Genomic DNA, 24939 nt, shown 5'->3' on the forward strand with positions numbered 1-24939 from the left:
AGTTCTGATGAAAATTAAGAGATTAAGGGATGGGAGGGGATACACACACACACACACACATATATACACACATGCAAAGAGATTGTTGCTATAGTCTCTATTTTTAAAATGTCATTGTAGGTTGTTTTAAATCTTGATCAGTGCAGTCATTTGAATGACTAGGAGAACAATGACTTTTACCATAAGTGAAACAAATTCTGTGGTAATGCAAGAGAGATTTAAATTAGCCTAAAGTGATTTTCACTGTTGAGTAGATATTTTAAAAAGAACACTAAGTACATAGCTATTTCCTATATCCCTAACGTAAGAGAACATACACATTTTCCTGCTACATAGGCTCCATATTTCTTTATGACTCCCGAAAGTTTTCATTTTAAAAAAATTTGAGTCTCTCATTTATGAAAAGTTGTATTTGCCAGTAAAAAGTCTCCTAGGAATACATAAAATCTTGGTAAGGAAATGATGTAAGTAGTGACTAGAATTGTGACATAGTGAACATTCTTTTACATCAGTGTTACCAAGGAGTTGTGAATCATAACAGTACACTTCATTTGGAGGACTTGACTAGCTCCAAGAGGTCCTCCCTTGAGTATCCTCTTTCTCCACGTTCAAAAGAATCATATTATTCTTTCTGATTTTTGTCCAAGTGTTTATGGAATCAAGGATCTGGACTAACCTACCATATTTCATCACTTGGTGCCATCTACACATGAGGTATTTGAACCTGGAAAGTATTTTAAGTCTAAAGGTTTTGGTTGGAAGCTTTGGGCTATGTTTAAGATATTTGGGTTTAGTATCTGAGTTAAAGTAATTATCTATGTTCCTATCCTTTTTAAACAGATCTAGTTGATTCTTACAGCCTTCTAATCAATATGAAGTCTTATTTGGCAATTAAAATCATAGATTAGAAATTAAATGGACTTGATCTGAATGGCTCAAATGACCAATGACTTGTTTAACTAAACAATTCTTCATGCTGTGAAATGGAGCTACCTTCACTTGTTTTCATGAGTGAAGCGTGAACAATTCCAACCTCTTGACACCAGATTTCATATATTTTTATTTATGAAGACTAATGATTACTTTGAAATGTTGCCATAGAACAATTTCAGTTAAGTAACATTTCTGGAAAGAAAAAGTATTTAAAATGCCTTTTCTAAGGAGTATTTCATCAGATTTTGTCATTTAAAATCACTGCTTTGACTTCATTTAATTTACAATTACACTCTTTCTAGAAACATCACTTACAGTGAAAGCCAATCTTTTTAGACATGGCTGAACATGGGCTTACACCTACTCTTACTGAAATACCTCCTGTAGCTTCAGGTATCAATGGCGACCCCATGCATCGGGTAAGGATAGTTTTGCTCTTTCTTTTTCATTATAACTGGTCAAGTCTTTCTTGAATCCAGTATTGCCTTTATTTAGAAAACGTGTATCATTTTTATGATTGCCCACTTAATTTGGAAGTTTTCAGTCTTTTCACAAACATTGATTTATCTTCCTTGTAGCCTTTTTAAAATCCAGTTAGAGACATTTAGGCCACATATAACCTCCTTTCGGGTGGATTTAGCTGCTTTTTCAGCCTCCCTTGATCAGCTCAAAAGTCCTGGTGTTGAAAGATTATACTATCCACAGACAGTATCTTCTGATGAATAGTCTAAAAGTATGACTCTAAAGCAGACTAAACTTCTTTCATACTCATTTATATCTGTGAGTTCAATTTTCTAATATTTAAAGGTTTATTTTGAGCAGCAATGACTTCTACTTACCGGATTGGTTTCAAGAAAGAAAGAATGTGGTTTAGATTTAGCATTTATTCATTTAAAGCAATCTATTCAAAAAAAGTCTTTTTTTTAAGATTTATTTATTTAGAGAGAGAAAGAAAGGGAAGGGCAGAGTGAGAGAGAGAATGCTGAAGCAGACTTCCCACAGTAAGCAGAGCCTGATATGGGGTTCAATCCCAGGACTCCAAGATCATGACCTAAGCCAAAATCAAGAGTCAGCAACTTAACCAACACTGAGCCACCCAGGCATCCCTATTCAGGAAAAGTCTTATCTACATATACAGTGTGAAAAATCACTTAACTTTTTTCTTTGGAGTTAAAAAAGTAAATATTCTACTTCTGCATTATAATTTGGTTTGACATCACCATATCAAAAGGAACGGAGGTACAAATGACCTTCCTGAAATTAAATGTACATTTTTTGTTTTTTTAATTTAATTTAATTTTATTATGTTATGTTAGTCACTGTACAGTACATCATCAGTTTTTGATGTAATGTTCCATGATTCATTATTTTCATATAACACCCAGTGCTCCATGCAGTACATGACCTCCTTAATACCCATGAACAGGCTAACCCAACATCCCACCCCCCCAAAACCCTCAGTTTGTTTACCAGAGTCCATAGTCACTCATGGTTTGTCTCCCCCTCTGATTTCCCCCCTTCATTTTTCCCTTCCTTCTCCTAATGTCCTCCATGTTATTCCTTATGTTCCACAAATAAGTGAAACCATATGATAGTTGACTTTCTCTGCTTGACTTATTTCACTTAGCATAATCTCTTCCAGTCCCATCCATGTTGATGTAAAAGTTGGGTATTCATCCTTTCTGATGGTTGAGTAATATTCCATTGTATATATGGACCATATCTTCTTTATCCACTCGTCTGTTGAAGGGCATCTTGGCTCTTTCCACAGTTTGGCTATTGCAGACATTGCTGCTATGAACATTGGGGTGCATACGGCCCTTCTTTTCACTACCTCTGTGTCTTTGGGGTAAATACCCAGGAGTGCAATTGTTGGGTCATAGGGTAGCGCTATTTTTAATTTTTTGAGGCACCTCCACACTGTTTTCCAAAGTGGCTGTACCAACGTGCATTCCCACCAACAGTGTAAGAGGGTTCCCCTTTCTCCACAACCACTCCAACATTTGTTGTTTCTTGCCTTGTCAATTTTTGCCATTCTAACAGGTGTAAGGTGGTATCTCAATGTGGTTTTGATTTTAATTTCCCTGATGGCTAATGATGATGAACATTTTTTCATGTGTCTGTTAGCCCTTTGTATGTCTTCTTTAGAGAAGTGTCTGTTCATGTCTTCTGCCCATTTTTTGACTTGATTATTTGTTTTCTGGGTGTTTGAGCAGTTCATTATAGATCTTGGATATCAGCCCTTTATCTGTAGTGTCATTTGCAAATATCTTCTCCCATTCTGTGGGTTGCCTCTTTGCTTTGTTGACTGTTTCCTTTGCTGTGCAAAAGCTTTTAATCTTGAGGAAGTCCTAAAAGTTCATTTTTGCTTTTGTTTCACTAGCCTTTGGAGATGTATCTTGAAAGGAGTTGCTGTGGCTGATGTCAAAGAGCTTACTGCCTATGTTCTCCTTTAGGATTTTGATAGATTCCTGTCGCATATTGAGGTCTTTCATCCATTTTGAGCTTATCTTTGTGTATGGTGTTAGAGAATGGTCGAGTTTCATTCTTCTGTATATAACTGTCCAATTTTCCCAGCACCATTTATTGAAGAGACTGTCTTTTTTCCATTGCATGTTTTTTCCTGCTTTGTCAAAGATTATTTGACCATAGAGTAGAGGATCCATATCTGGGCTCTCTATTCTGTTCTTTGGTCTATATGTCCGTTTTTGTGGCAGTACCATGCTGTCTAGGTGATCACTGCTTTGTAATATAGCTTCAGATAGGGCAACTGGATGCCCCCAGCTTTATTTTTTTTTAACATTTCCTTGGCGATTCGGGGTCTTTTCTGATTTCATACGAATTTTAGGATAGTTTGTTCCAGCGCTTTGAAAAATATCATTGGAATTTTTATTGGGATGGCATTGAAGGTATAGATTGCTCTGGGTAGCATAGACATTTTTACAATGTTTATTCTTCCAATCCATGAGCATGGAATGTTTTTCCATCTTTTGTGTCTTCTCCAATTTCTTTCATGAGTGTTCTGTAGTTTCTAGAGTATAGATGCTTTACTTCTTTGGTTAGGTTTATTCCGAGGTATCTTATGGTTTTTGGTGCTATTATAAATGGAATCATTTCTCTAATTTCACTTTTTACAGTTGCATTGTTAGTGCATAAGAAAGCAACTGATTTCTGTGCATTGACTTTGTATCCTGCCACATTACTGAATTCCTGTATGAGTTCCAGTAATTTGGGGGTGGAGTCTTTTGGGTTTTCCACATAAAGTATCATGTCATCTGCAAAAAGAGAGAGTTTGACTTCTTCTTTCCCAATTTGAATACCTTTTATTTCTTTTTGTTGTCTGATTGCTGTTGCTAGGACTTCTAGTACTATGTTGAACAATAGTGACGAGAGTGGTCATCCTTGTCGTGTTCCTGATCTTAAGGGAAAGGCTCTCAGCTTTTCCCCATTGAGTTTGATATTCGCTGTGGGTTTTTCATAGATGGATTTTATGAACTTGAGGAATGTTCCCTCTATCCCTATACTCTGAAGAGTTTTAATCAGGAAATGATGCTGTATTTTGTCAAATGCTTTTTCTGCATCAATTGAGAGGACCATAGGGTTCTTCTCTCTCCTATTAATGTCTTCTATCACATTGATTGATTTGCAAATGTTGAACCACACTTGCATCCTGGGGATAAATCCCATTGGTCGTAGTGGATGATCCTTTTAATGTATTGTTGGATCCTGTTACCTAGGATTTTGTTGAGGATTTTGGAATCCATATTCATCAGGGATATCGGTCTGAAATTCTCTTTTCTGATGGGGTCTTTGCCTGGTTTGGGGATTAAGGTTGGCTTCATGGAATGAGTCTAGAAGCTTTCCTTCTGTTCTTATTTTTTTAAACAGCTTCAAGGAGAATAGGTATTATTTCTTCTTTGACTGTTTGGTAGAATTCCCCAGGGAGTCCATTAGGCCCTGGACTCTTGTTTTTGGGGAGGTTTTTGATCACTGTTTCAATCTCATTACTGGTTATTGGCCTATTCAGGTTGTCAGTTTCTTCCTGTTTCAGTCTTGACAGTTTATAGGTCTCCAGGAAAGCATCCATTTCTTCCAGGTTACTTAATTTATTGGCATATAGTTGTTGATAATAGTTTCTAATAATTGTTTCTATTTCCTTGGTGTTAGTCATGATCTCTCCCCTTTCATTCATAATTTTATTAATTTGGATCCTTCTTTTCTTATGTATAAGCCTGGCCAGTGGTTTATTGATCTTACTAATTCTTTCAAAGAACGAGCTTCTAGTTTCATTGATCTGATCTACTGTTTCTGGTTTCTAATTCATTGATCTCTGCTCTAATCTTAATTATTTCTCTTCTAATGCATGGATTAGGCATCGTTTATTGCTTTTTCTCCAGTTCTTTAAGGTGTAAAGTCAGTTGGTGAATTCGGGATTTTTCTATTTTTTTGAGTGAGGCTTGGATGGCTACGTATTTCCCCCTTAGGACTGCCTTTGCAGTATCCAGTGGGTTTTAGACCAATGTGTTTTCATTCTCATTGGTTTCCATGAATTGTTTAAGTTCTTTTTTGATTTCCTGGTTCACACAAACCTTCTTAAGAAGAGTGGTCTTTAGCTTCCATGTGTTTGAATTTCTTCCAAATTTTTTCTTGTGATTGATTTCCACTTTTAAAGCATTATGGTCTGAGAAAATGCAGGGAATAATCTCAATCTTTTGTTATCGGTGGAGACCTGATTTGTGACCTAGTATGTGGTCTATTCTGGAGGAGGTTCCGTGTGTGCTCGAGAACAACGTGTATTCTGTTGTTCTGGGTGGAATGTTCTGTATATATCTATGAGGTCAATCTGGTCCAGTGTGTCATTCAAAGCTCTTGTTTCTTTGTTGGTTTTCTGCTTAGATGATCTGTCTACTGCTGAGAGTGGGGTATTGAGGTCTCCTACAATTAACATATTATTATCAATATGACTGTATTTTGGTTAACATTTGGCTTATGTAGTTGGCTGCTCCCATTTTCGGGGCATAGATGTTTACAATTGTTAGATATTCTTGTTGGATAGACCCTTTAGGAATGATATAGTGTCCTTCTGTGTCTCTAACTACAGTCTTTGGCTTAAAATCTAGTTTGTCTTATGTGAGAATTGCTACCCCAGCTTTCTTTTGAGGTCCTTTGGCATGGAAGATGGATCTCCATCCCTTCACTTTCAGTCTGGTTGCATCTTTAGGTTCAAAATGAGTCTCTTGTAGACAGCATATGGATGGGTCCTGTCTTTGTATCCAATCTGCAACCCTGCGCCATTTTATGGGAGCATATAGGTCATTCACATTGAGAGTGATTATTGAAAGATATGAATTAATTGTCATCATGTTGCCTGTGAAGTCCTCGTTTCTATAGATTGTCTCTGTAAATTTCTGTTCTATATCACTCTTGGGGTCTTTCTCCTTTTATAGAACCCCCTTTAATATTTCTTGCAGGGCTGGCTTAGTGGTGACATATTCTTTCAGGTTCTGCCAGTCCTGGGAGCTCTGCATCTCTCCATCCATTCTAAATGACAGCCTTGCTGGATAAACTATTCTTGGATGCATGGTCTTCTCATTTAGTACCCTGAATATGTCTTTCCAGGCCTTTCTGGCTTGCCAGGTCTCTGTGGATAGGTCTGATATTATTCTGATGTTCCTCCCTCTGTACGTAAGGAATCTTTTCCCCCTAACTGCGCTTAAGATGGTTTCCTTGGTTCTAAGATTTGCAAGATTTACTATTACATGCTGAGGCATTGGTCTGTTCTCCTTTATCTTGGGAGGGATCCTCTCTGCCTCTAGGACACGAATGTTTGTTTCATTCCCCAGATTAGGGAATTTCTCAGCTACAACTTCCTCAAATATAGCTTCTAGTCCTCTCTCTCTCTCCACCCCCTCAGGGATCTCAATAACTCTGATATTGGAACGTTTCATGGTGTCACTTATTTCTCTGATTCTATTTTCATGAATTCTGAGTTTTTTCCCGTGGCCTCTTCTTTCCCTTTCTTGTCTATTAATTGGTCTTCTAAACCACTAATTGGTTCTTCTGCCTTGCTTACCCTAGCTGTTAGATTATGTGTATTAGATTGGATCTCACTGATAGCATTTTTAAGTTCTGCCAGTTCAGCTTTCATTTCTGCCTTTAGAGACTGTGTTGCCATTGATCATTTTCTCCCTTCTAGCTATGGTCTTCACAATTGCTACCCTAAATTCCATTTCCAACATCTTGGTTATATCTGTATCCATTTGTTAATCTGTGGCAGAAGTCACAGTCTCTGAGTCTTTCTTATTTTGGGGGTTCCTCCTGCTAGTCATTTTGTTGAGGGCTAGTTGAGGGAGTGTAGAGAGCCCAAATTATTGACCACAACCCAAGCAAGATGCACCTGTTTTATAGGGACCTTAGGGTTGTTGGCCTCTTGTTCTCCCAGCCTGTCTTCTGGGGGAAGGTTTTGCCGTGCTGTTACTCAGGCAACCCTGTTTGGGCAGAGTTTCCCTGCCCCCTGTTGGGGAGATTGGCTCAGTGAAAACCGGTTTTATGGGTCTTTTGTTCTCTCACGGCTTTCCTGGTGGCTTTCCATGTCTCTTCCAAGAGTCAGAGAGAAGAGATCATTTTCAACACTTTCCCTCAGAGCAGAGAGATTGCAGACTATTCTTCAGTGAGCTCTCCAGGCCACACTATCTTGTTTCTGTCTGTGCTGCTATAAACCACAGCATCCTGGGTTGTGCTCCCGTCAGCAGGGCTCCCAGTCCTTGCCTCCAGGTCAGGGCACAGGGGCAAGTCTCTGCCCTTCTGTGCTTCTAAAATCACCAGCCATCCCCAGTTCACATGCCTGTCCCCACCGGCTGCTCCAGGTTTCAGTCTTGGGGACTGCCTTAAGGTCCTTTTCTGCTGCTACTGGTCTGCAAGTCTGTGCCCTGTCCCCAGCGTGGGAGGCTTTTGCTTACTGGTGGTGCAAGATCCCCATTGTTCCCTCCCCCTTCCATTTATCTTCCGATATCTGTCCTCGGAATCACAGCTCCCTGCTTCATACCTCAAAACCAACCGCTGGTGATATTCTGTTTGTAGAGATCCAGATATATTGTCTTACATCTCAGGCTGATTTCGTTGGTGTTCAGAGTGGTCTGGTGGATATCCAGCTCAATTCAGGGGACTGGTTGGAAAAGGGTCCCCTACTCCTCCGCCATCTTTTTCTCCTCCCCTAAATATACATTTTTTTTTTTTTACTAGATGGAGAATTATTATCTGGACACCACTGTTGGAACACAGTATACTACCAATTATTCACAAATGATGACTCATCCCAAGAGATATACCAGACGGCCTTCTTTTCCTCAGTATTGGATACAACAAGTACATTTGAATTTTACCATCAGACAAGTTTTGTTTTCTGTTTTTCACTTTTTTCAGGTGTTGTTTTTTTTGTTTTCCTGGAGAGTGGGAATTAGTCTTTCCATGTCAATGCACCTATTTTCTATGACCTTATTATATTAAGTTTTACTTGGATGGGGGAGGACCCGTTACTTAGGGATATTGAACTTCTCCTAAGTGCCCATTGATCCAAATGTACTCTTCTTCTTGAGCATTTGAAGACTCCAATAATTAGTGAGTCTGAATATTTTTCAAAATGACAATAATGAACTTCCATACTGTTTTCCAGAGTGGCTGCACCAGTTTGCATTCCCACCAACAACAGAGTTTTAGGTTCTCCTTTCTCCATATCCTCACCCACACCTGTTGTTTCTTGTGTTAATTTTAGTCATTCTGATAAGTGTGAGGTGCTATCTAATTGTAGTTTTCATTTGCATTTCCCTGATGGTCAGTGATGTTGAGCATCCTCTCATATGTCTGTTGGCCATCTGGATGTCTTCTTTGGAGAAATGCCTATTCGTGTCTTCTTCTTTTTTTTTTTTTGCAGTTCAGTTCTTTTATTATTATTATTATGTTATGTTAGTCACCATAGAGCACTTCATTAGTTTTTATTGTAGCATTCCATGATTCATTAGTTATGTATGTTCTTTTTTTAACCTGATTATTTGTTTTTTGGGTGCTGAGTCTTATAAGTTCTTTATACATTTTGGATACAAGCCCTTTTTCTGATAAGTCATTTGCAAATATTTCCTCCCATTCCATAGGTTGCCTTTTAGTTTTGTTGATTGTTTCCTTCACTGTGCAGAAGCTTTTTATCTTGATGACGTTCCAATAGTTTGGTTTTGCTTTTGTTTCCCTTGCCTCAGGAGACATATCTAGTAAGATGTTGCCACAGCCAATCTCAAAGAGTTTGCTGCCTTTGTTCTCTTCTACGATTTTAATGGCTTCCTGTCTCGCACGTAGGTCTTTCATCCATTTTGAGTTTATTTTTGTGCATGGTACAAGAAAGTGGTCCAGTTTCATTTTTCTGCATGTTGCTGTCCAGTTTTCCCAACACCATTTGTTGAAGACACTGTCTTTTGTCCATCAGATATTCTCTCCTGCTTTGTCAAAGATTAGTTGACCATATATCTGTGGGTCCATCTGGGTTTTCTATTCTGTTCCATCGATCTATGTCTGTTTTTATGTCAGTACCATACTGTCTTGATGACTATAGCTTTATAATATAACTTGAAGTCTGGAATTGTGTTGTCTTCTGCTTTGCTTTTCTTTTTCAAGATTGCTTTGTTTGTTTGGGGTCTTTTGTGGTTCCATACAAAGTTTAGGATTGTTTATTCTAGCTCTGAAAAATGCTGATGGTATTTTGATAGGGATTGCATTAAAGGTGTAGACTGATTTTGATAATATAGCCATTGTAACAATATTTGTTCTTCCAATCCATGAGCATGGAATGGTTTTCCATTCCTTTGTGTCAACTTCAATTTCTTTCATAAGTGTTTTACAGTTTTCAGATCACAGGTTGTTTACCTCTTTAGTTGGGTTTATTCCTAGATATCTTACGGGTTTGGGTGCAATCGTAAATGGGATTAATTCCTTAATTTCTCTTTCTGCTGCTTCATTATTGGTGTATAGAAATGCAACTGACTTCTGTGCATTGATTTTATATCCTGTAATTCTGCTGAATTCCTGTATCAGTTATAGCAATATTTGGGTGGAGTCTTTTGGGTTTTCTATATAGAGTATCATGTCATCTGCAAAAAGTGAAAGTTTGATGTTTTCCTTGCCAAGTTAGATGCGTTTATTGCTTTTGTTGTCTGATTGCTGTGGCGAGGATTTGCAAGACTATGTTAACTAAACGCGGTGAGAATGGATATCCCTGTCTTGTTCTTCAAAAAGTTAAAAATAGAACTACCTTACGATCCACAATTGCACTACTAGGTATTTACCCAAGGAATACAAAAATATCAATTTGAAAAGACATATGTACCCCAATATTTATAGCTGCATTATCTACAATAGCCAAATTATGGAAACAGCACAAATAATGACATGGATGGAGCTAGAGAACATAATGCTAAGGTGAAATGCCAGTAAGAGAAAGACAAATACCGTATGATTTCATTCATATGTGTAATTTAAGAAACAAAACAAATGAGCAAAGGAAAAAAAGAGAGAGACAAAGCAAGAAGTAGACTCTTACCTACAGAGAACAAACTGATGGTTTCCAGAATGGAGGGAGAGGGAAGATGGGTTAAATATGTGATAGGGCTTAAGGAGTGCACTTGTGATGAGCACAGGATGCTGTATGTAAGTGTTGAATCACTAAACTGTATACCTAACACTAATATTACATTGTATGTTAACTAACTGGAATTTAAATAAAACTTTAAAAAAATGACAATAATGATTTTTCATAGATTAATAAACAGAAAAGTTTTTCATCAAAGAATGGTTTATTTCTAGATTATATTTGTGCAAGTTAACCCTGGGGAGACCTTCACCATCATGTCTGATGACGGAAACATTCAGAATATCCAAGGTCAGTAGAAGTATAATTAGGTGTGTGTTTCTTGAAAGCAAATAGAGTAAATTTAAATATTAGTATGAAATGACTTTACTAGTAATCTATTCCATTAGTATCCCTTCCCATTTGGGCCATATGGAATCCTCTTACATTTACATAGTCCTCATAGGAGCATAGTATCAATACAACAACCAGGGCTCATGTTGCTAGTCTTACTAGAGATCTTCATGTAAATTACTTTTTTTAAATTGAAGATTAATTCACGAATTTCATTTGAAAAAGTTCACATCTCGGATATACTGACAGCCACTAATAGTTTTAGACTCTTCTCTTATAGGAGATGACTACTGAGGCCTTCAGAGAGCTCATTCATTCATACATTCAAGTATTTTTTTTAGTGCCTATCATGTTCTAGCACTATACTAGGTATTCAAGATATAACAATATACAGGAGGAGGATAAATTATATATACATATTAGTTTGCAATATATGTATATATAGCATATAGAATTGACTCCATAGTAATATAAAATTTATATTTACTTCATATAAGATTTAGTATTATTCATATTGTGATGGTTGTTTTTGTTCTTATGCCAATTATTTTGTATCCTGAAGTGTTTTAGATCTATGTCTCAAAAATTTTTTAAAACATTGTCATTTTTTAAAAAAATTATCATTTAGCAATTGATTCCATATGGCTGCTATATAAAGTTTATTGTAAACTCATATTTATTATTTTCCCCATTATTAAAAGGAAATTACCATTCTAGGACTTGAGAGCCACATATATTTTTTAAACTAAGCAGTAATTTTAATAATTTCAGAAAAACAAAAGAATGATGACTAACAAAAGTTTCCATTCTGTGTAGGATTTTTATTCCTGTGTAATTGTATGTCTAAGACAGTAAAAATACCTAGTATAAAAGTAGGGTATCACATGAGTAGCATTGGGTCCTTCTCTATATTATTATGTTTTCTAAAAACTTTCACTTTATTATAATCAATGAAAAGCTTAAAATTAATATTTATGTAACATCACTAAAATAAATATATTTTATGGTTCAGAGTGAAACTTCCATTAATCTATACACAACAATATACTGGAAAGCTGTTACTTCGTTTTTATTAGCAGTAAAATTTGCCAAAGATTTTATAATATAAATTTTACCCAATCCCCATTATGTGCTTTATTTTCCAACAATTGTGATGAATTTGCATTGATTCATCTACATTCATACCTAGGTTCCTTTGCAAGTAAGCAACAGACGCTTTGAAAAGGGCTGGCTGCATAGAGCTGGTTTTCACTATGAAAAGTTAAACAGACTTTGTTTAAAGTTATTAAAGAATTTTTAAAATTATTTTAATTAACATATAATGTATTATTTGTTTCAGGGCTAAAGGTCTGTGATTCATCAGTCTTATACAACTCACAGCGCTCACCATAGTACATACTTTCCCCATTGTCCATCACCCAGCCACCCCATCCCTCCCAACCCCTCTACTCCAGCAACCCTCAGTTTGTTTCCTGAGATTAAGAGTCTCTTATGGTTTGTCCCCCTCTCTGGTTTCAACTTTTTACATTTTTCACTCCCTTCCCCTATGATCCTCTGTTTTGTTTCTCTAATTCCTCATATCAGTGAGATCATATGATACTAGTCTTTCTCTAATTGACTTATTTTGCTTAGCATAATACCCTCTAGTTCCATCCATGTCGTTGCAAATAGCAAGATTTCATTTTTTTGATGGCTGCATAATATTCCATTGTATATATATACCACCTCTTCTTTATCCATTCATCTGTTGATGGACAATTGGCTCTTTCCATAGTTTGGCTATGGTGGACATCGCTGCTATAAACATTGCAGTGCATGTGCCCCTTCAGGTCACTACATTTGTATCGTTGGGGTAAATACCCAGTAGTGCAATTGCTGTGTCATAGGGTAGCTCTATTTTCAACTTTTTGAGGAACCTCCATACTGTTTGCCAGAGTGGCTGCACCAGCTTGCATTCCCACCAACAGTGTAGGAGGGTTCCCCTTTCTCCACAACCCCACCAACATCTATCATTTCCTGACTTGTTAATTTTAGCCATTCTGACTGGTGTGAAGTGGTATCTCATTGAGGTTTTATTTTGGATTTCCCTGATGCCGAGGAATGTTGAGCACTTTTTCATGTGTCTGTTGGTCATTTGGATGTCTTCTTTGCAAAAATGTCTGTTCATATCTTTTGCCCATTGCTTGATTGGATCATTTGTTCTTTGGGTGTTGAGTTTAATAAGTTCTTTATAGATTTTGGATACTAGCCCTTTATCTAATATGTCATTTGCAAATATCTTCTTCCATTCTGTCTCTTGTCTTTTGTTTTGTTGACTGTTTCTTTTGCTGTGCAAAAGCTTTTTATCTTGATGAAGTCCCAATAGTTCATTTTTGCCCTTTCTTCCCTTTCCTTTGGTGATGTTTCTAGGAAGAAGTTGCTGTGGCTGAGGTTGAAAAGGTTGCTGCCTGTGTTCTCCTGTAGCATTTGGATGGACTCCTGTCTCACATTGAGGTCTTTCAACCATTTTGAGTCTATTTTTGTGTGTGGTGTAAGGAAATGGTCCAGTTTCATTCTTCTGCATGTGGCTGTCCAATTTTCCCAACACCATTTGTTGAAGAGACTTTTTTCCACTGGACATTCTTTAGTGCTTTGTTGAAGATTAGTTGACCATAGAATTGAGGGTCCATTTCTGGGCTCTCTATTCTGTTCCATTGATCTATGTGTCTGTTTTTGTGCCAGTACCATACTGTCTTGATGATGACAGCTTTGTAATAGAGCTGGAAGTCCGGGATTGTGATGCCACCCGCTTTGCTTTTCTTTTTCAACATTCCTCTGGCTATTCTGGGTCTTTTCTGTTTCCGTACAAATTTTAGGATTATTTTTTCCATTTCTTTGAAAAACGTTGATGGTATTTTGATGCAGATTGCATTGAATGTGTAGATTGCCCTTGGTAGCATTGACATCTTCACAATATTTGTTCTTCCAATCCATGAGCATGGAACGTTTTTCCATTTCTTTGTGTCTTCCTCAATTTCGTTCATGAGTATTTTATAGTTTTCTGAGTACAGATTCTTTGCTTCTTTGGTTAGATTTATTCCTAGGTATCTTATGGTTTTGGGTGCAATTGTAAATGGGATCAACTCCTTAATTTCTCTTTCTTCTGTTTCATTGTTGGTGTATAGAAATGCAACTGATTTCTATGCATTGATTTTATATCCTACCACTTTACTGAATTCCTTTATGAGTTCTAGCAGTTTTTGGGTGGAGTCTTTGGGTTTTCCACATAAAGTATCATATCATCTGCAAACAGTGAGAGTTTGACTTCTCTGCTGATTCAGATGCCTTTTATTTCTTTTTGTTGTCTGATTGGTGTGGCTAGGACTTCTAATACTATGTTGAATAGCAGTGGTGATAGTGGACATCCCTGCCGTGTTCCTGACCTTAGGGCGAAAGCTCTCAGTTTTTCCCCATTGAGAATGATATTCGCTGTGGGTTTTTCATAGATGGCTTTTATGATATTGAGGTATGTACCTTCTATCCCTATACTCTGAAGAGTTTTGATCAAGAAAGGATGCTATACTTTTTCAAGGGCTTTTTCGGCATCTGTTGAGAGGATCATATGGTTCTTGGTTCTTTCTTTTATTAGTGTATTGTATCACATTGATTGATTTGCAGATGTTGAACCAACCTTGCAGCCCAGGGATAAAACCCACTTGGTCGTGGTGAATAATCCTTTTAATGTACTATTGGATCCTATTGGCTAGTATTTTGCTGAGAATTTTTGCATCCATGTGCATCAGGGATGTTGGTCTGTAGTTCTGCTTTTTGATGGGGTCTTTGCTTTTGGGAGCAAGGTAATGCTGGCCTCATAAAACGAGTTTGGATGTTTTCCTTCCATTTCTATTTTTTGGAACAGTTTCATAAGAATAGGTATTAATTCTTCTTTAAATGTTTGATAGAATTCCCCTGGGAAGCCATCTGGCCCTGGGCTCTTTGTTGGGAGATTTTTAATTACTGCTTCAATTTTCTTGCTGGTCATGGGTCTGTTCAGATTTTCTATTTCTTTCTGGTTCAGTTTTGGTACTGTATACGTCTCTAGGAATGCATCTATTTCTTTTTTTTTCTTCTTATTTTTATTATGTTATGTTAGTCACCATACAGTACATCATTAGTTTTTGATGTGGTGATCCACAATCCATTGTTTTCGTATAACACCCAGTGCTCCATGCAGTATGTGCCCTCCTTAATACCCATCACCGGGTTAACCAATTCCCCCTCCCCCCGCCAAAACCCTGTTTGTTTCTGAGTCCATAGTCTCTCATGGTTCATCTCTCCCTCCAATTCCCCCCCATTTTTCCCTTCCTTCTTCTAGTGTCCTCCATGCTATTCCTTATGTTCCACAAATAAGTGAAACCATATGATAATTGACTTTCTCTGCTTGACTTATTTCACTTAGCATAATCTCTTCCAGTCCCATCCATGTTGATGTAAAAGTTGGGTATTCATCCTTTCTGATGGCTGAGTCATATTCCATTGTATATATGGACCACATCTTCTTTATCCATTCGTCTGTTGAAGGGCATCTCGGCTCTTTCCACAGTTTGGCTATTGCGGACATTGCTGCTATGAACATTGGGGTGCGTATGGCCCTTCTTTTCACTACATCTGTGTCTTTGGGGTAAATACCCAGTAATGCAATTGCTGGGTCATAGGGTAGCTCTATTTTTAAATTTTTGAGGAACGTCCACACTGTTTTCCAAAGTGGCTGTACCAACGTGCATTCCCATCAACAGTGTAAGAGGGTTCCCCTTTCTCCACAACCTCTCCAACATTTGTTGTTTCTTTCCCTGTCCGTTTTTGTCATTCTAACTGGTGTAAGGTGGTATCTCAATGTGGTTTTGATTTGAATTTCCCTGATGGCTAATGATGATGAACATTCTTGCTTGTGTCTGTTAGCCATTTGTATGTCTTCTTCAGAGAAGCGTCTTTTCATATCTTCTGCCCACCTTTTGACTTGATTATTTGTTTTTCGGGTTTTGAGCTTGAGAAGTTCTTTATAGATCTTGGATACCAGTCTTTTATCTGTAGTGTCATTTGCAAATATCTTCTCCCATTCTGTGGGTTGCCTCTTTGTTTTGTTGACTGTTTCCTTTGCTGTGCAGAAGCTTTTTATCGTGATGAAATCCCAAAAGTTCATTTTTGCTTTTGTTTCACTAGCTTTTGGAGATGTACCTTGAAAGAAGTTGCTGTGGGTGATGTCAAAGAAGTTACTGCCTATGTTCTCCTCTAGGATTTTGATGGATTTCTGTCTCACATTGAGGTCTTTCATCCACTTTGAGTTTATCTTTGTGAATGGTGTTAGAGAATGGTCAAGTTTCATTCTTCTGCATGTGGCTGTCCAATTTTCCCAGCACCATTTATTGAAGAGACTGTCTTTTTTCCATTGCATGTTTTTTCCTGTTTTGTCAAAGATTATTTGACCATAGAGTTGAGGGTCCATATTTGGGTTCTCTATTCTGTTCCATTGGTCTATATGTCTGTTTTTGTGCCAGTACCATGTTGTCTTGGTGATCATATGTTCTTATAATTGTTTGTATTTCTTTGGTGTTGGTTGTGATCTCTCCTCTTTCATTCATGATTTTATTTATTTGGGTCATTTCTCTTTTCTTTTTGATAAGTCTGGCCAGGGGTTTATCAATCTTATTAATTCTTTCAAAGAACCAGCTACTAGTTTCGTTGATCTGTTCTACTGTTCTTTTGGTTCTTATTTCATTGATTTCTGCTCTGATCTTTATTATTTCTCTTCTCCTGCTGGGTTTAGGCTTTATTTGCTGTTCTTTCTCCAGCTCCTGTAGTTGTAGGGTTAGGTAGTGTATTTGAGACCTTTCTTGTTTTTTGAGAAAGGCTTGTACTGCTATATACTGTCCTCCTAGGACCACCTTTGCTGCATCCCAAAGATTTTGAACAGTTGTGTTTTCAGTTTCATTTGTTTCCATGAATTTTTTTAATTCTTCTTTAATTTCCTGGCTGACCCATTCATTCTTTAGTAGGATGCTCTTTAGTCTCCATGTATTTGAGTTCTTTCCAACTTTCCTTTTGTGATTAGTTCTAGTTTCAAAGCATTGTGTTCCAAAAATATGCAGGGAATGATCCCAATCTTTTGGTACCAGTTGAGACCTGATTTGTGACCCAGGATGTGATCTATTCTGAAGAATGTTTCATGGGCACTCGAGAAGAACGTGTATTCTTTTGCTTTGGGATGGAACATTCTGAATATATCTGTGAAGCCCATCTGGTCCAGTGTGTCTTTTAAAACCTTTATTTCCTTGTTGATTTTTTGCTTAGATGATCTGTCCATTTCAGTGAGGGGGTTGTTAAAGTCCCCTACTGTTATTGTATTATTGTCGATGTCTTTCTTTGATTTTGTTATTAATTGGCTTATGTAATTGGCTGCTCCCATGTTAGGGTCATAGATATTTACAATTGTTAGATCTTCTTGTTGGATAGACCCTTTAAGTAGGATGTAGTGCCCTTCCTCACCTCTTATTATAGTCTTTGGTTGAAAATCTAATTTGCCTGATAGAAGGATTGCCATCCCAGCTTTCTTTTGATGTCCATTGGCATGGTAAATTGTTTTCCACTCCCTTACTTTAAATCTGGAGAGTCTAAAATGAGTCTCTTGCAGATAGCATATCCCTGGGTCTTTTTTTTTTTTTTTTTTTTTTTGATCTGATAGCCTGTGTCTTTTGATTGGGGCATTTAGCCCATTTACATTCAGGGTAACTATTGAAAGATATGAATTTAGTGCCACTGTATTGCCTGTAGTTGACTGTTACTGTATATTGTCTCTGTTCCTTTCTGGTCTATGTTATTTTTAGGCTCTTTCTTTGTTTCGAGGATCCCTTTCAATATTTCTTGTAGGGCTGGCTTGGTGTTCACAAATTCTTTATTTTTGTTTGTCCTGAAAGGTTTTTTTTTTTTATCTCTCCTATTTTCAGTGATATTCTAGCTGGATATAATATTCTTGGCTGCATATTTTTCTCATTCAGTGCTCTGAATATATCATGCCAGTCCTTTCTGGCCTGCCAGGTCTCTGTGGAGAGGTCTGTTTCCAATCTAATATTTCTACCATTGTAGGTTACAGACCTCTTGTCCTGAGTTGCTTTCAGGATTTTCTCTTTGTCTCTGAGACTTGTAAGTTTTATTACTAGATGTTGGAGTATTGACCTATTTGTATTGATTTTGAGGGCAGTTCTCTGTGCCTCCTGGATTTTGATACTTGTTTCCTTCCCCAAATTAGGGAAGTTCTCTGTTATAATTTGTTCCAATATACCTTCTGCCCCTCTCTCTCTTTATTTTTCTTCTGGGAAACAATTATTCTAATATTGTTTCATCTTATGGTAGCACTTATCTCTTGAATTCTCCACTCGTGATCTAGTAGTTATTTATCTCTCTTTATCTAGGTTTCTTTATTCACCATCATGTGGTCTTCTAGATCACTAATTCTCTCTTCTGCCTCATTTATCTTAGCAGTTAGAGGCTCCATTTTTTTATTGCAACTCATTAATAGCCTTTTTGATTTCGACTTGTTTAGATTTTAGTTCTTTTATTTCTTCAGAAAGGGATTCTCTAGTATCTTCCATGTTTATTTCAAGCCCAACTAGTATCTTTATAATTGTCATTCTGAACTCTAGTTCTGACATCTTACTAATGCCTGTATTGATTAGGTCCCTGGCAGTCAGTACTGCCTCTTGGTCTTTTTTTTTGGAGGTGAGTTTTTCCGTGTTTTCATTTTGTCCAGAGGAGAATAAATGAATGAGAGAACAAAATACTAAAAGGATAACAACAATCCCAGAAAAATATACACTAAACAAATAAGAAGAGCCCCAAACTGGGGAGGAAAATGGGAAAAAAAAGAAAGAATATGATCATGCTGGTGAATAGAACAGAGCCACACACTAGATTTTAGGTGTATTTTGGTCTGTTAGAAGAAACTGCCTCCCAAAATTTTAAAGAAAGAAAAATTTATATATATATACAAAAATAAGGGTAAATATGATGAAAGGATGGAATATGAGTGTAAAGATGAAAATTTAAAAAGATTTTTAAAAAAGGAATTGATAAGATAAAAAATTGGTTGAATAAAGAATGAAAAAAATTATAAAAAAAGAGAGAATGTGACCAGGCAGGAGACTAGGACAATGTCACACTAGATCTAGGGTATATTTTGGTCCATTAGAAGAAACTGTATCCCAAAATTTTAAAGAAAGAAAAACTTATATATATACAAAAAATAAGGTTAAATACAATGAAGGGATAGAATATGACTGTAAAAATGAAAATTGAGAAAGATTTTTAAAAAGGAATTGATGTTTGTTGAAAAGGAAAGAAGAAAATTCAACTAAAAATTAGAAAAAGAAAAATTAATGAAAATTTTAAAAATTAATTTTGAAAGACAAAAGAATTATGGGAAAAAGAGCCATGAATTTTATTTGCTGTATTCCCCTAGTGCTGGGGTTTTGCAATTCTCATTGATCAGTAAACTTGGTCTTGGCTGGATGTTCTTGCTGATCTTCTCGGGGAGGGGCCTGTTGCAGTGATTCTCAAATGTCTTTGCCTGAGGCAGAATTGCCTCGCCCTTGCCAGGGGCCAGGATAAGTAATCTGCTGGGGTTTGCTCTCGGTAGCTTTTGTTCCCTGAAATCTTTCCGTACAGCTTTGGAGGATGAGAGTGAAAATGGCGGCCTCCCAATCTCTTGTCCCAGAGGAGCTGAAAGTTCGCGGCCCCACTCCTCAGTGAGCCCTCATAGAAAAGCAGTCAATCACTCATGTCTCCCTGGTCTCCAGCCACACTCCGTGCTCACCTGGCCTGTGACCAAGTGTTTCTATCTCCCCTAGCACATGACCCCCTTTGGAGTCTCCAAAGCAGATTCCTGCAGTGCGCTCCCATGCTGCTCCTCCTGGGGGAAGAAGGGGAATCTCCCCAGATCTGCTGCTTGTTGGGTCCCAACTCAAAGACTAGTGGCCAGACTGTGCCACAGATCATGGTTTATGGCAACCCTGAGCCAAGAGCCCACTCCTCGGCTCTGTCTTTGCAGCCGGCTTCCCCACTCCGATACCTGGGAGCTCTGCCACACTCAGGCACCCCCAGTCTTCTTGTGACCCCAAGGATCCTGAGACCACACTGTCCCAGCGAGGGTTCCACCCCCCACTTAGCCACTAGAGTGATGTCCCTCAGCAGAGCAGACTTCTAAAAGTTCCAGTTTTGTGCTCTGTTGCTCTATCACTTGCCGGTAGCTGGCTTACGGAGGCTCCCTCCCCCCGTGGTCTATCTTCCCAAATATTGCCTCAGATTCCCTTCTTCACACATCCTACCTTCCAGAAAGTCGTTGCTTTTCTGTTCATAGAATTGCTGCTATTCTTTTCCTCAATCTCCTGTTGAGTTTGTAGGTATTCAGAATGGTTTGATACCTATCTAGCTGAATTCCTGGGCCCAGATGAAATTTAGGTCTCCTACTCCTCTGCCATCTTGCTCCTCCTCCTCCTATTAAAGAATTTATTAATAATAATTCTCTTTTAGGACCCGCTGATGTACCACTGATGTCACCAAGTGGTACTTTGCCACGAATATATCTTCCTCCTGGTTACATGTCTCAGGTATATGAGTATGGTTTTATTTGGTATTTAGCCCTAAGGCATCATTTAACAGTTATTATGTCACTATATGATAAATCTTCTGAAATACTATTTAGTTGTTCATTTTGTTATCATTATTGCTAAAAAAAAATTGCAGTTAAGCTTAACCAAATCTCCCTTAGATTGTCTTGTAAATAATTCGTTATTCATCTAATGAATTTGCACCTCATCATATTCACTAATCCTCTATTGTTTTTTGTTTCTCAGTACCTTAACCAATCTTGATTACCTATTACAATTGCTACAGTAATGGCATTTGATAGTGTGTATGCTTTAATCCCTACAGTTACGTATTTTCAGTTCAGTAGTATTTCATTCTCAGTTGCTGGGCAGGAAAGGGCACTTTTTAAAAAATTCTTCAAATATTTACCAAGCACCTAAAATGAACAGGGAAATATTTCTCCTATAGACATCAACAAGATATTTTGTGGCCTTGAAATTTTATAATTGAGAATATGTCTTTTTCTATTGCACAACTGTGGAAATCAATAATATGCTAAATAAGTCAATATAATATAGTTTGATTCTAAATTATCTATTTCAACAATATCTAACAAAAATACAAATGCATATTCCTTTTCACCCAGCAATTCCACTTTGAGGAATTTATCCTACAGATGTGTTTTATACAAATTTGGAATAATAAATATGCAAGATTATTCATTACAGTATTGTTTGTGATAATAGAAGGTTGCAAACAACCCACACACTTGTCAATGGAGGACTGTGTACAATAGAGGACATCCATATAATGGAGTACAGTGCAGCTGTGCAAAAAAGTGGGGAAGTTTTATGTACTGACATAGAAAGATCTTTAAGATATTTTGCTAAGTGTAAAAAACAAGGTACAGATAGTAATAGTGCAAATAATGCTACTTTTCATGTAATAAAAAGGAAAAATAAGAATCTGTATTCTTGCTTATATAGACCAATTCTGGAAGGATTCCTAAGAAACTAAGAGCAATAGTTATCTAATGGGGGCACTGAGCAGATAAGATTTAGGAGGGAAATTTTACATGTATAGTTTTTTATACTTTATGGTTTTAAACAAAGTCAATATATTATCTAGTGTCAAAAAATTACCTTTTTGAAAGCCATACATATGGAGACAAGGAAGAATTGTCTTCTGCTTGACCTTGTTTCACTTAGTTATTACTTTTTGATCCTTTAGGTTTTCTAAATTAAGAGCACAGGATATAAATCTAAAACTTAGTTTAAAAAAGGACAAATTTTATTAATTCTAATATGTTTATATGGTTCTGTCTTCCAACTTAGGTGGTGGAAGAAAATGGCATTCGCAAAATTATCATTGTGCCTCAGACAATTGACTATCATACAACCATGCCTGCTCCTCTACAACAAGTACCACACTTCATTGGCCTGTCCTCTCCTGTGTATCCACAAGGGCCTCACCTGATGTATCCCCCAGCTCAAGGGGAATTTCCACTGCCTTACATCCAAGAGCCTTTGCCACAGCAGCTGCCACCGCCACTGCTGCCACCACCACTGGCACTGCTGCCACCACCACCAATGCTACCACCAGCAACATTTATATACCAAGAGCAGCATGGTAGCATATAATTTTCTTAAACAGGAGATATTTTGAGTTTGTCAAAATTAAGAGCATTGGGAAATTAAGTGAAAAAAGTAGAAAGTAGTAACATTTCCATGAATGACTGCATTTCATGCATGTATATTAGGATTAATGAAAATAAGTACTGGTTCGTGTTTAAGGCAAAATACTCATAAACATAATTTTCTATATATTTTTGTACTTGGATATAACATTGATTTATGATATTTATTTTTACTGATTGGGTCTATAAAATCATACTGGAACATTATAAAAGAATGTTTTGATTATTAATGCCATACGGTGGGAATATAAAAGACACTGAAGGGTCAAGATTACAATCATCTTAGGACCTTAAAATGTGGAAGTGGAGTTACTCCCTAGGAAAACAGTATCTGTATTTGTTCATGTTTTTCTTTCTGTACATATCAATACATTATAAAAATACATACCTAATATCTGTATTAAAGCAAAACAGGAAAAATTTTAAAAGTAAAACATGGCTTATCAGTGGTTTTTTTTTTTGGTTTGAAGAAAAGATTAAAAAGACCTTAAGATATGTAATTGTTATAATTATTAAGCAGTACTCCATTGTCTCTTTTAGAAATGGATGCTCATGGAAGAGGAAATCATAACCAGTCTGATGAAAGGGCTGCTAACATGGGAGAACATATGGAGAAAAAAATGAGAGAAGGCCAACTTGGCGGACACAAGACTAGCTATATAGTTAAGAACACCTCTTTGCTTGTCGATAAAACCAATGATTTTTCAAGTAGTCCTGATACTTCAAACACTTACACTGTGGACTATGCTCCAAGTACCGACACTGTTGACAATACCAGGAGCACCGACACTGTGGAGAATGCTCCACACACCTACACTGTTGACAGTGCATCAAATACCTACACTGTAGACAATGCTACAAGCACTTACACTGTGGACAATGTTCCATGCACCTACACTGTGGAAAATACTTCGAGCACCAACACTGTCGAAAATACTTTGAGCACCAACACTGTCGAAAATACTTTGAGCACTTATACTGTGGACAAAGCTCCATGTGCCTACACTGTGACCAATGCTCAGGACATTTACATTGCTGACACTGTTGACAACCCTCCAAGCACTCACATTGCTGACAATACTCCCAGCAATTCTTCCACTGACCATACCCCTAGTACTTCCACCACAGACAGTGTTCTTCCTTCCACCACTGATAGTGTTCCAGACCCTTCCAGCACTAATTATGTCCCCAGTACTTCCACTTCTGACAGTACCCCCAGACCATCAGCTATTGACAGCACTCCAAGCTCTTCCATTTCTGACCATGCTCCCAACATTCCCATCTCTGAGAGTGCTCCCAGCACTTCTGCCATTGATGGTGCTCTCAGTGCTTCCAGTGCTGCCAGCAATTCCAACACTGCTAGTGCTCATGTTGAGACTAGTCAGGGAAAGAAATGGAGTGCTGCAGGAAGTGGAGGCATCAAGAAGAAACCAGGTGGAAAACAAAGCAATAGCCCATCATCAAATGCTGCAGAAAAAGGTAAGGTCAGGAGTTTGGTTTTGTTGGCAATGAATAAACATCCTAATGTTTAGGAATCTCAGTGCATCTTAAATATTTAAGTGCCATTTTGTTTCCATCTCCTCTTGTCCTCATTGTACCCCTAAATCTAAACTCAGTGAAACCACAGTTGGGCTGCCTTTTTAAATCATGGAGAAATGACCATCCTCATGCAAAATGTGTCATGTATCTTACGTGCACACCATGTAATTCTTTTCTAGTTGTCTGCCAGTGAAATACCCCAAATTACTCTATAGTCCTAATGAATTCACATTATTTCATTTAAACGAGGGACTCTGTCTTTTGTTAGAGTTTGTTTAATAACATACACTTTAGACTGCTCTCTTCTTTTAAAATTTTAGTGAAAATTGCTACTAGGTTTTTAGTAGCTCTCCTGATGATGATGTATTGGTAGTTGGATAATAGACATCTAACTTCTTTCTCTTGTTTTTACCAATGTAATATTTTATTTTGGGGTGTTTTCTTTTAGAATGCATAACAGAACATGGCAAGTCATGCTGTTTCAGCATTGAGAAACCTGTAGTAAGTAACTAAAGTGAATATTTAAGTATTCCTTTTAATTTACTTTTTCATTCTAAAATATGCAAGTTCACTGATATTTTTCTCTAGTAAAGTTTTAATTTGAAGTCTTTACCTGGTTAAAATTTCATAATCTCCATTAGCTATTCAGTACATAAAGATTCAGAATGGTATTATTAAAGATAATATTAATGGCATTGCTTAACCACAGTATTTAAGCATCTATATGAGGAGAACAATGTATTTACCATCAAAAAGACTTAGGGAAAGATTATCATAAGTTACAGATTATATTTTTTAAATGCCCTACTTGAATTTTTGTTATTTATTTTAGGTTTCTGATATTCAAACAAGATCTGCTATTATTTCATGGAAACTACGTGGTTCTGAGAAATGTGATCACACCAAATCTCCTGTGACATTTGAACTGGCAATATCTAACAGTGGTAAAAATGGAAAATATAAAAATGTATATATGTAAGTCTCTTTAATCATTTCTCATTTCTCATAATTCAATTCAAATATGTTATCTAAATGTATAGACCTCAACTTATACCTAGGCTGAGTTCTAAAGATTTTTTCTGCAATTTTTTCCAAGCTTTGAATGCAATTTTATACTAAAATAGTTTTATAAATGGTGGGTGGTTGCCAGGTCAGTCCATGAAATTCATTGAATCATAAGTATGTTAGT

The 24939-nt window shown here is 37.1% G+C and overlaps 1 protein-coding gene across 1 annotated transcript in view; it reads left to right on the plus strand.

The window, feature by feature from the left end:
* The first annotated feature begins 1271 nt into the window (after positions 1 to 1271).
* Positions 1272 to 24939, plus strand: part of LOC114207438 (fibronectin type III domain containing protein 3C1-like) — a 62519-nt gene continuing 38851 nt past the window's right edge. Inside the window, 8 exon segments of the mRNA XM_088028983.1 lie at positions 1272 to 1352; positions 8176 to 8298; positions 10780 to 10855; positions 20459 to 20535; positions 21850 to 22144; positions 22752 to 23690; positions 24199 to 24251; positions 24583 to 24725. Of these exon segments, the coding sequence (XP_087885109.1) occupies positions 1272 to 1352; positions 8176 to 8298; positions 10780 to 10855; positions 20459 to 20535; positions 21850 to 22144; positions 22752 to 23690; positions 24199 to 24251; positions 24583 to 24725 (1787 nt within the window).

The sequence above is a fragment of the Eumetopias jubatus genome, unplaced genomic scaffold (assembly GCF_037043125.1).
Source record: "Eumetopias jubatus isolate StellerSeaLion01/CBP00866 unplaced genomic scaffold, mEumJub1_p1.0 scaffold_11, whole genome shotgun sequence".
Lineage (NCBI taxonomy): Eukaryota > Metazoa > Chordata > Mammalia > Carnivora > Otariidae > Eumetopias > Eumetopias jubatus.